The sequence below is a fragment of the Penaeus chinensis genome, chromosome 12 (assembly GCF_019202785.1).
Source record: "Penaeus chinensis breed Huanghai No. 1 chromosome 12, ASM1920278v2, whole genome shotgun sequence".
Taxonomy (NCBI): Eukaryota; Metazoa; Arthropoda; class Malacostraca; order Decapoda; family Penaeidae; genus Penaeus; species Penaeus chinensis.
Window position 1 is genome coordinate 19,104,163 of NC_061830.1, and position 12,500 is coordinate 19,116,662.

The 12,500-nt window shown below is 34.3% G+C and overlaps 3 protein-coding genes across 7 annotated transcripts in view; 2 read left to right on the top strand and 1 right to left on the bottom strand.

The window, feature by feature from the left end:
- The window catches only part of LOC125031044, a 19,833-nt gene that overhangs the window by 5,348 nt on the left and 1,985 nt on the right, over nt 1-12,500 (bottom strand). For 2 of the 5 annotated variants that reach the window (XM_047621468.1, XM_047621465.1), the window contains exon 2: nt 4,193-4,853. In XM_047621468.1, the coding sequence (XP_047477424.1) occupies nt 4,193-4,201 (9 nt within the window). In that variant the 5' untranslated portion in view covers nt 4,202-4,853. Of the gene's footprint in view, nt 1-1,553; nt 1,896-4,192; nt 4,854-5,573; nt 6,963-12,500 lie in introns of those variants that run through there. The other 3 variants (XM_047621469.1, XM_047621467.1, XM_047621464.1) reach the window with 3 other exon arrangements.
- Nucleotides 914-12,500, top strand: part of LOC125031045 (nuclear receptor 2C2-associated protein-like) — a 17,989-nt gene continuing 6,402 nt past the window's right edge. Inside the window, exon 1 of the mRNA XM_047621470.1 lies at nt 914-1,536. The gene's annotated coding sequence lies outside the window, so the exon portion shown is untranslated. The remainder of the gene's footprint in view (nt 1,537-12,500) is intronic.
- LOC125031043 (zinc finger protein 484-like) overlaps nt 1,857-12,500 on the top strand; it is an 11,484-nt gene continuing 840 nt past the window's right edge. Inside the window, exons 1-2 of the mRNA XM_047621463.1 lie at nt 1,857-1,980; nt 8,123-12,500. The exon at nt 8,123-12,500 is cut by the window's right edge and continues 840 nt beyond it. Of these exons, the coding sequence (XP_047477419.1) occupies nt 8,473-10,695 (2,223 nt within the window). The 5' untranslated portion in view covers nt 1,857-1,980; nt 8,123-8,472 and the 3' untranslated portion in view covers nt 10,696-12,500. The remainder of the gene's footprint in view (nt 1,981-8,122) is intronic.

Sequence of the window (12,500 nt, forward strand, 5' to 3'; positions counted from 1 at the left end):
ATATAAAAGAATATATATGAAAGTATATATATATATAAAAGCATATATATGAAAGTATATATATATATAAAGATAAGTATATATATATAAGTATATATATACTTATATATATACATATATATATGTATATATATACTTATATATATACATATATATATACTTTTATATATATACTTATATATATATATATATATATATATATATAACCTTTATATAATATATATATATATATATATATGTATATATATAACCTTTATATAATATATATATATGTATATATATGTATATATATATATATAACCTTTATATAATATATATATATATGTATATATATGTATATATATATATATATATATATATATATATATATATATATATATATATATATATATATATATACATATTCTACATGAACAAGGCAACTAAGAATTGATTGATACACACAAAGAGACAGTAATAATGAATAGATTTAGATGTAAGTGTACATATTAGGCAACTGGACGCAAGAAAAAGACAGCTCTTACTGACTGCGTATATACGTGCATACGCTGTACAGATGAGAGCTAAATGAAAACACACGAAAGAAACCGATCAATTTCTAGGAATGATTCCACGCTTTGCGATTAGTACGATATAACTTCCTTATATGGTAATATCCTTATTTTCATGCTTTGTTTTATATGTTAACTTGTGAGTACAGTCCTCTGCATGCTATGTAACATGTGTGAGCAAATAGACTGGAGATACAATTTCTAATCTTATCGCTCTTACCCCAAATATTCAGGTAATGGACTTATTTCAATTTAAAATGGAGATGCTAATCTATACTAATATACGTACTGACATGCATACGCCCATTTCATGAAATTCTGTAATATGCATTCGTGCAGAATGCACAGCACTGAACTTCAAGATTCCATGAAAAAAGTACCGTGAAAATTACACTCGTAATCTAAAAGTTCAAGGGAGATACATTTTAAGTAAATTAATTTTATCTCCGGAACTACGTGACTGAACAAAAAACTCGAGTCGTCGCTAATTACAATGGCTTCACATTTTATACTGGAATGTAAAGGCTGAACGTGTGGCATCGCAATAGTGCATAGCATATTGAACCCGTAACGGTTTTTCATAGACAAAAATTCAAATTGTATGGGATCAGCGGGTACCCGAGTTTGGGCCTCGGCCTCGGGGATCGCAGGTGCCGTCGACAGTTGTGCACCGCTTGCTTATCGATCGATTACGTTGCCATGGCGACGGATTTGGTAAAATGAGAGTCTTTACAATTCATTTAAAACTACAAGCAAAATTACACTTTAGGTTATTAAAAACAACCGAATATGTATTAAATCTTCCTGTAAAATAATGCGTGATATATTGAGATGACTCACACTATAGAAAGAGCCGAGAGCATGCGCTGTCAGCTGCTCAGTCGGCTCAGGACAGCGGGCACCAGCTGACAGCCACGGCAGTCGAAGAGCCTTCGGTTGCCTGCTGCAAAATTGCCTTTCATACTGGCAGACTGACGAAGCAGAGGTGAGTGCTTTACCAACCTGTATTATCCTGATGTGTTCGTCTATGAAGCGAGTGAATTTAGCGAAGGAACGAGGTAGGGGAGTGTAGAAATCGGGTCGGGGTTGAGGTGCGTCGTCTGGCATCGTCCGCCGTATTGATCCCGGGAGCCACTGCGTCCCGATGTCTGGTCGCGACGTTGTTGCCAAGACATCGAGATCCGTCATTACGTAACGGTAATGTGTCGGTTAAGTCACGCACTCAAAGCATAAAGAGAATCATTGGAAAAAAAAACATCAAAGACTTTCAAAATCACCTATAGTTTGATGTGACTATAGCAAAACCTGCACTGAGGAACCGCGAGCCAAGAGCCAGGGCTTCGGACGGCGTGCGAGTCCCAACTCCTAAGTGAGGTGTGAGGCCCCGCATGCCGCTCTCACACACTGACACCACCTCTTCTACTCAGCAGTAAATATCTCTTGGTTATTGCTTTGCTTTAGAGGGGTCGCTGTCATTAGAGTTCATACGGGGAGCTTGCTTAGAGGACTACCATGGACGTGAAAATCAAGCGTGTAGATTAGTTCATGAAACGAGTCCTTTATTAGGCTTTTTCTCATAGGTGAAATGTTAAGACTACTGTGTTATGGATAAGTTGTCAAATTAGGGTGATTATTTGTTATTCTTGATGCCCCTCTGATATTTTCCTTGTATACTGTATAGTGAGTGTAGTAGTGTCAGAAAATATATCTTGTTCAGTGACTAAATAAGACCTTTTATGTTGTGATATAGCTGTGTATTGACATATTTTTATATTTATGCAAGTATAGATATCATTTACAGACAGCAGGAATTGCTAATTGCTCTAGGGCAGTTGATGTTGAATATGTTATTAGAATGTACTGAGAGTAACTTTTATTATGTTTTTTTAACTTATTGGCTGATGATAGCAAAATAACATAACAATGCCCTAACTTTTATAATTATAAAAAATATGTCATGTATATTTCATTTGATTATGTTACTGTGTAAGTATCATGTTAATATTGCAGAAAATTATGAAAAGTAAAATCATTTATATAATAGTAATTTAGACTTTCCAGGTACATACACTCTTCATTTTGATTTAGTTTTATTGATTTAGTTTTGTTTGCATATGAAGGGCTTTACATGTGCCTAGTTACAAAGAAGTCAATTAATAGGCCTACCTTATTTTACCTGTTTGCTCCATTCCTTGAATTATTTTGAAAAGTCATTTACATTTATAATTATAATATCCATTAATATTATCCTTTTTATTAGCATCATTATAATGCCGTTAATAATAGTAATAGTAATGATAATAGAAACCTTTCAGAAAAAATAAAGAATAAGTTATAAAAGTAATATCATCTAGGTATAATAATTTAAGTTTTTGATGACTATGCAGCTCCGGAGCCATCTATGTGTGAACAAATTGAAAAAACAAAAATATAGTTGACAGTACATGACCTGCTGCTCAGCTAATTCAGTTTAATCTTGTCAATGCATTCCATGGCAGTTTATGGTGAAATAAAGGAGTAGGGTGAATATTCAGAAAATGACCATATATCTGCCAGTGGCTTCCCAGTGGTTTGTGAATGCTCGATTCTGTGTCTCCAATTATTGGACTTCTATGTGTATGCTTTTGATGTTCAAGTGGATTTGAATAGAAAACATTCCGTATGATTGAGAAAGAAAGCCTTGATATAAAAGCTATAGTCTGATCTTAGTCTTGCCAAAATATAGTTGGTGGAATTTGGTTAGCCTTTGTTATAATGCCAATAGTGAGGGAGGCAGTAGTGATTACCACACATTGTACCACTGTTTGGTTTGACTTGAATTGGTAGTTCTTTCTTTGCAGATTATAGCTAGTATGAAATGAAAGTTATATTTCATGATAGGATAAACAGGTCTTTGCTTGTTTGACCGAGACTGTATTAAGTGAGGAAAAATAGCCCTTCAAACACAGGCTTACAGCTTGTTTATGCAGAGCCAAGAGCAGAGAGTGGGGTGATTTTGTTTCCTGTGCTTCTGATTTTTCCCTCCATATGCAACCTTATGCAAAATATGGTGTGGCATATATTTTACAACTATCTTTATGGTCTAGGTGATAAGTGCATTAGCTTTTTATAAGTAAACATGTTCTTAGACTATTGTTAATTGCCTCTGCACATATGATTAATGTTACACCTTTTACTAATTAGGATAACTTACACTTTGAAAGAGTAATGGAATAAATCCTCCTAACTAAAACAAGAAAGGTTAACCCAGTGCCACCGGGGAAAATGAATAAAAAATGGGGAAAATGCTGAGCTCATTTTCTATATTCTTGTGTAATGTGTCTGCACATAGATGGCTCTGCTAGTGCTTAGCTACAAAGGAGTCAATTAGTAGAACTTGTGACATTACGTGATTTGAATTTACAGGAAAAATATATTTTTTACAAGTGCTATGAATATCGATGGTTTTATTTTTATTATAAACATTATAATAACTATAATGTTAAAAACATTAGTAACAGTAAAATAAGATAACGTAAAATATTTTCATAAATCAAAGAAAAGGGTGAATGGGTGAGACACGCAGTACTCGTAACTGGCTCATTGGTGACTTAGTACAAGTGTAGCCATCTATGTGTAAAAACAATCAAACAAGTACTCACAGTGGGCATAGCATGTATGTACACGTCATGCCCGTCGGCATTGGGTTAAGCCTAACATACCATTGCTGGAAAAGTTAGATAGATTATATACTTTAATACAGTATTTCAAAATTGTTTTCAAAATTAGAAATCTAAAAATTAATTTGTGCAGACAAATTTTTTTCATAGTTTGAAGAGTATTATCATACACACCTGATGACGTATGTCTGATCTAGATGCATTGACTGTTAGCCCATAGTATCTCCCAAAAGATAGGAAGATTATGGGACACCCGTTTGGGCTATGACAGTTAATTCTGTAATGTAGGCTAGGGGTGGAAATGGGCTGACAAAAAGATATGATTTGTGTCTGTTACTAATATCAAGTATCTATAAACCATTAAATACATAAGTCTGAATAAAGGCTAAGTACTGCTGGAATATGGTGGGCGTGAGTGAGTGGCCAAAGGACAAGAAGGCATGATTTTCTATAAAGTGCCTGTTGTGTTGATAATATAGATACATACCAGATGGTGAAAAGCCAAAGTACAGGTTACGTACTGAAAGTTTAGGGTGGTCATTGTAGACGCTTTGGCTTGAGCAGTTGAGGGACAAGTCATGGAGATGCTGTGTGAGTCAAGGCTTGCTATGAGGGGCTTAGGATGATTGAGCAGCAATAGTACCTAAAAAGGAAGGTTAAAATGATGTAGAGATTTCTAAAACTAGAGAAAAAAGCATTTTTGCAGCTGTAGTGGATTAATAGTATTGTTGTTATAATTTAATTATAATTATAATTGTTATATGAAATAATTTTCTGTTATTGTTATCATCATTATATTATTATTATTATTATTATTATTATTATTAGTTATTATCATCATCATTGTATTATTATTATTATTATTATTATTATTATTATTGTTGTTATTATTGTTATTGTTATTATTATGACTTATTGTTATTAGCTTCATCATCATCATGACTGATATTATTATTATTGATGTTATCATTACTAACATCATTATTATTATTATCACTATCATCACTCGAAATAATAATAATTATTATTTTTTATTGTTATGGTTTTTGTTATTATTGTTGTTTTTATTGTTATTATTATTATTTTTTATACTACTACTACTAACAGTATTACTATTACTGTTCTTTTATTATTTTATTAGATGGTAATGGTATTGGTATTAACATAATAGCTTGTTTTGATATTGTTATTAGTATTTTTTTATATTTGTTATTTGGACTAAACATTTTTATAGTTTGTATTATTAGATTATTGTTGTAATTAGCAATTATCACCATTATTTTTCCTATTATTGTTTTAATAGGGGGTATGATAGCATTCATTGGTCTTTTAACTTTGATGGTTTAGGACAGCGGTTTCTAACCTTTTTGTTCCTCTGTACACATTAGGCATTTATATAGATTCCTGTGGACCCCTGAAAGTTAAGGAAAGAAAATAGTGGAATTGATATTTTGATATTATTTTATGGTCACTAATTCTCATGTGACTGCAATGTCACTGATCTTTTTATATGTGTAGTAAACTTTTTATGAAGCTCTTGCAACAAAGCTATGGCTACAGAGCTGGTGACAATTAATATTATTACTCTTCCACAAGCTGCAAGTATCAGTGAGACTGAGTAACTCAGGCCAGTGCATGGTGCTGTATGCCACTGTCTTAGTTGGTGTACACATCCCATACCTGATCTTTTCAGGCCCGGTATAGGGGCAGATTACGGCCATGGGAAGTTTCATAATAGTTGAAAAAAATGGTATTCACCCTACTTTTGATATAACTTTTAAGTAAAAGCTTTGCTTGCTGAAATGAGAGGAAATAAATTGTACAGTCTGAATGCAGATTACAATATCATGTATTATATAATAGTGGTTATTCTCTCAGACCTAATGTACCCCCTGAAAGGTGCAAATGGATCTCTAGGGCTACATGTACACCAGGTTGGGAACCCTAGGTCTAGGACTATTAGATGAATCGAGTGGTCACTGGCAACACCACTGCATCATTGCTTTGTCTACCACTGCTGACTTTGGCATCCACATTGGTATGGAGGGGGCAAGACCCAAGGTGACAAAGGCAAAAAAGAGTAACAGTAACTTTCTTTGCATAATCTTTTCAGTTCAAGATTTATTCAATTTACTTATATAAAGTTTATTCATTGAAGGCACAAATCAACCAGGACTCACCTGATCCTGCCTGCCTGCGCTACATGCTTACAAGTAGTGTGGATCTTGCTAGAGAATTGTTTGTGCTACTATATTCCTTTGAATTATTGATATTTTACACCTATATATGCCTCCTCCAAGACCAGCAAGTATTGTATGCTGTGGTAGTACCGTGAAACAATAATAGTATTATACCAATGAACAATTTGTGTATCAATTATGGTGAAGGTTCATTGCAATACAATGAAATATGCGAATTATATTACCTTTTCATCCTTATGCTATTTCAGAAAGTTTTTTTCTTCCCAAGTTTTGTAGGAGTTGTGAGGTTTAACTTTTCTTTATTTATGGTACTAATTTGTGTGCACGTAGTTTATGGAGTAGACAGGAATAGTCACATTTGAATAACAGAATGATACTAACATTCAACATCATTTAATGTTCATTGATTTGAGGGAAGCTAGTACTGTATTGAGTTTGGTTTACAAATTCAATACAATGATGTAAAGTTGTCAAGAATTATGCCTTCTCTCTTTTTTGAAAATGAGACTGCAGTTTCGAAATCCACCTGGATTTTGAAAATGTAGTCTCACTTTCAATAAATCTAGTTTTGCATTGTAGGTTTTTCTATCATAGTATCAACATGGTAGAGTGTTTCACCATTCATGTATGTATATGTATATATACATATACATATACATATACATATACATATACATATACATATACATATACATACACATACACATACACATACACATACACATACACATACACATACACACATACATACATACATACATACATACATACATACATACATACATACATACATACATACATACATGAATGGTAAAACTCTCTCTCTCTCTCTCTCTCTCTCTCTCTCTCTCTCTCTCTCTCTCTCTCTCTCTCTCTCTCTCTCTCTCTATATATATATATATATATATATATATATATGTATGTATGTATATATGTATATATATATATATATATATGTATATGTATATATATAGATGTATATGTATGTATGTATATATGTATATATATATGTATATGTATATATATAGATGTATATATATGTGTATATATATGTATATATATGTATATATATGTATATATATGTATATATATTGATATATATGTATATATGTTTTCCTAACACACACACACACACACACACACACACACACACACACACACACACACACACACACACACACACACACACACACACACACACACACACACATACACACACACATACACACACACATACACACACACATACACACACACACACACACACACACACACACACACACACACACACACACACACACACACACACACACACACACACACACACACACACACATTTTGATTCTGTCCTATAATATGTATCAGTGTTTACATTTTCTTTAGTAGTAAAATTAAGGAACTCCTTGGTAATCTTTTATATTCTTAATAGAAATCTACTCTATGATCGAATGATTTGGTGAACATTGGTATGGTTTCAAAGGTTGTTTTAGTAGGCTTCGGAAATGCAATACCATTATATGTATTTTGTATTGTATGATCAGTGTTGCAACATAGTAATCTAGGATTCAGTGTGAGATATGGAAAAGAAAAATCTTATTAAGATAATAATATACGGAAATAGTGTTTCGAAGCAGTATAAGAAGCTAGTTATATGGATATGCATGCCATGATATAAATATTCTCACATTTAAGGCTGTTCTTCTTCTTGCAGACTTGGTGAAGGAATGCGAGACTAACGAACTAAGGATGGTGGAGCAAAATTGTGTGCTAATAACTTGGAGTGTACAAAGCTTGAACTAACCTTAACCAAGTAACTATGTACTGTTTTCTTCACATGTAACACACTACCCTCTCAGAAGATGGAGCCTTTGGTGATTAACTAAGCAAGAATGTAACACTTTGTGTGCCATAAATGTACTTGTCTAGTCGTGCCTAGTCCATTAATAATTAAATAGTAGTGAAAACTGCATGCATTTGGGAAATTAATTATCTGTGTATATATAATCTTTTCGGATAGTCAGTGAGTTTACCAAATCTTATATACTCAAAATAAGATTGAAAATGGGAGAATTCACAATAGAATGTACGCTTTGTGGGGGAGCCTTTGGATGTGAAAAGGATTATGATGCTCATCCATGCATGGAAGATGATGTTAAAGTGCCATTTAAGATTAAGTTGGAGCAGCGTGAGGATGAAGAAGAGACAGAACTTGAGAGTGAGACTCAGCGAATGTTGAAGGAAGGGGCGTCGAGTTTTCATATACAAGATGTTCATTCTGTTTCAATTAAAGAGGAACCTGAGGAGAGAATGGACTTCAACGATGAAGATCCACTTGACATAAATAAGAATAGTGACAATGAAATGGAAGAACCAGAACTAGAGATAGGCTCTCAAGAGGATGATGCTACTAGTGAGACAGAAGAGTTGGAACCATTAACGTGTAATCCAGATTTGACTGTGGAAAAAGTTACAGATGCTGTCAGTATTCGCAATGAGTGTGGCATTTGTGGAAAAAGATTTTATCAGAGGGAGGATTTCTTGAATCACAGAGCTAATTCTCATAAGATACCCAGGCCATTCCAGTGCAAGATATGCAAGAAAAGATTCACTCAGAAACATTATGTTACTTTACATATGAGAGTCCACACAGGGGAAAGGCCTTATAAATGTAAACTTTGTGCCAATACATACACTCATAAAACAAGCTTCACAATTCACATGAGAATTCATAATGGTGAACGGCCATATATGTGTGGAGTGTGTGGAAAGAAATGTTATGACAAATCTGGTTTGACTAGCCATATGAGATCACACACAAAAGAAACTCCCTATCAGTGTGAAGTTTGTGGGCGACGTTTCACGCATTCCAAGAGTCTCTTGGTTCATCGTAGAAATCACACTGGAGAAAAGCCGTATGAGTGTCAGTACTGTGGGAAATGCTTCAGACACTGGCATAAGCACAAGATCCACATTAGGCTTCATACTGGTGAGAGACCCTACAGATGTACTATTTGTGGGAAAGGATTCCCTAGGAATGATGAAGTGAAACGCCATATGCGAAGTCATCAAGGAATTAAATCTTTCAAATGTTCAATTTGTGGTGTTTATTGTGCAACCCAGGCAAGTATTACAGGTCACATTGACCTCCATCATGCAGATTTAAAGCAAGTAGATGCTTCTGCTCCAGAGAAAACTGTTGTAAGGGATAGCAACTCAGGTATTCTTGGAACAAAAGCACCACAGCCTCGAACCATTTATAAACCAGTCTCATCTGCTGTGACAGCATCTTCCAGCAACACTTCTAATGCAACAACCACACAGGCAAGCAGCTCCCAAGCAACAAAAACAACAAATTCTGGAATTAGAATTGTCTCCTCTGCAAAGATAATTGCAAAAGAGATGAGTAAAAAATCAAACAAAACTGTGGAGCAAACCAAGAGTGGGGGAAAGACCAAAACTCTGACTTACAAAGAATTTATTGAACTTCAGGAAAAGTTGTTAAAAGGAAAGGCAGCAGCTGTCAAAATACCAACCAGTGGTTCAACTAGTAATAATAAAAAAGCAACTGAAGATGCTGTAAACAACAGTAAAGGGGATGGTGTAGCAAAAGTTAAGAACATCAGGATTTTCTGCCCAGCCAACAGTACAGCAGCACCCAATGCAAACCTTGCAGGGAAGCAAATAATGGTGCTTTCTCCCCAGAATGGCCAAGTTAGTGGAGGAGCTCAGTTTGTTGTACCACACTCCTTAGGTCTCAACAAGCAGATGATAGTGACAGCTCCATCTAACAATGGTAGTGGACCAAGGTTTGTTATTCACCAGCCTGATGCTGCACAAACACAGTTGGGGGGCCAGCAGGTGGTTTTGCTTTCACAGCCTTCTGTTCAGCAAAACCAACTAATGCTGTCTCAGCCAGTTATATTATTAACTGGAGGTGTTGCCCAACAGATGGTCCTAATGCCATCTAAAACGACTGTTGCTAGTACCTCAACTACAAGTTCTCAACAGGCTGTTGTGATTTCAAAAGCAGCAACAAGTATGCCTTCATCCAGTGCAGGAAATTCCATTCTGTCAGATATGCTAACCACAGTGAAGAAAGAACCCGAAGATCCTCAGGAACAAAATGATGTAAGTATCCCAAAGGTTGTGATCAAGCAGGAGCCAGGAGTGTCTCTTCCAAATGGGGTCGTGATTAAACAGGAGCCACTGAGTGATACGATTGTCAATACTAGTAGTATGTGCAATGTTATAATTAAGCAGGAGCCTCAGGATGATTGTGAATAGTCTGATGGCTTCTATTTTTTAAGGTGTTCAGGTCTTTTAAAGAAGTTTCCAAAGTTATGAGGAATTTAGCAATTTAAACAATTTCTTCTTCTTGATTTTGTAAAACAAGAACTAGTCATAATGTGTGCTATGAATTTTTCTTTGTGCAATGATATGTTTGTACATGAAAATCATTATCTTGATTGCTTTAGGAGAAAGTTGCTTTTTATTTTTCATCGAGGAAGGCAGATTTTCAGCCAAAATTGTAATGAACAGATGCCTTTATTGTACCTGTGAACTTATTCCTCTGCCAGAATGCATTCCAAAATAATTTATTTCTATATGCATGTAAGTACAGACCTTTATTTCAAACTGTAGAAAAAGAAGTTGGCAATATAATAGATTTCCCCCAAAATAATGCTTTATATTTTATCCTAGATTTATTGTCAATTTGTAAAATATTTATATGCTTATTATTCTTATGGTGTACTTAAGTAATTCCTCACAGTACAAGCTTAGTCAAGCTAGTCAGTATAAGGCCAGGAAGTGATGCTCATTTAATGATATAAGGCATCTTAATTGCTTGTTGGATTATCAGAACTAAGCCAGAGATGAAATAACTTATACAGTATTACTAGTTTTTAAAAGTTATTATTTGTAAGGCAACACTGATTATGTTTCCAAAACATATACTGTATACTTTGTCTCAGTCATATGGCAGTCATGTTTTCTTAATCCAGCTAGCTGGCAATATTTATATTTGAATTAAATTATATTACTTAAGTGTGTGAGATGTACTTAATATTTATTTTAAATTACCCTATGAAAACTTGTAGCTATGATCTATTTCATGATTTACCAGTATATTGGTATGGTATTGCATGATTTTATATGGTTGATGATTATCTTTGTGACAGAATACATCTTTCCTTGGTGTGGTTATTGATCAGTTTTCTTTGTTGAGTGAAAATTGTTTGTCTTCTCTGGATATGTGTATAGGTTAAGACAAGCACTTCTTTCTTTATTTGATGGCAGCAAAGTCAATCACTTTGCTTTTTTGTTACTTTTGAATCCTTGCAATTTGTTAGTGTATATATTATCTTAATTTTGTGATACTTCTTATGCTTGATCCTAATTAGTGGATGATCTGTTCTTTGTGCAACAGAAAAAAATTTGTGAACAAAGAACAGAGATTCTTTAATGGTTGCTTTTTCCATGTACAAGTATGGTGCATTTTTTATTTTTTTTTAATTCTGGAATTCTAAACAATATACATCAAACAAGATACATTCCTTTATGTTGGTCTTAAATGTTAGTCTGAATATGGAAATGCATTATTAATCTGATGAATCCAGGTGCCTCGCTGCCTGCACGTGTCTCAAAATCTGTGAATTGAGTGGTGACTCTCCCTGGCATATGGCTTGTAGGCCTGGCCTACACAAACATTCGTATATTTATCAAGACTCCTCGTCTTCCCCTTGCAATGTTATTATCCCTTTTCCTGCATAATCATTTTTTTACCATTTACCAAGGTCTGTATTACTCATTTGATATGCTATATCAGAAAGGTAACAGACTATTTTCCTTGCACAGATTCCATAGCATCTCTCTTGGTAGTCTACTATTATGTGTAATAGCTGTAACAATAAGTAACATTTTTGTTAATTGTGCATTGTAAGATTTTTGGTAACACACCCTGTGTTACAGGAGGGAGGGATATGATCCTGAGCTTGAAAATAGTGTCCTCACTCATGCCAGCACTCTTTCACCCATGGCTTATGGATGGTACATTCCACCCTCCTTTACCAGTGGAAATAATGCAAGAG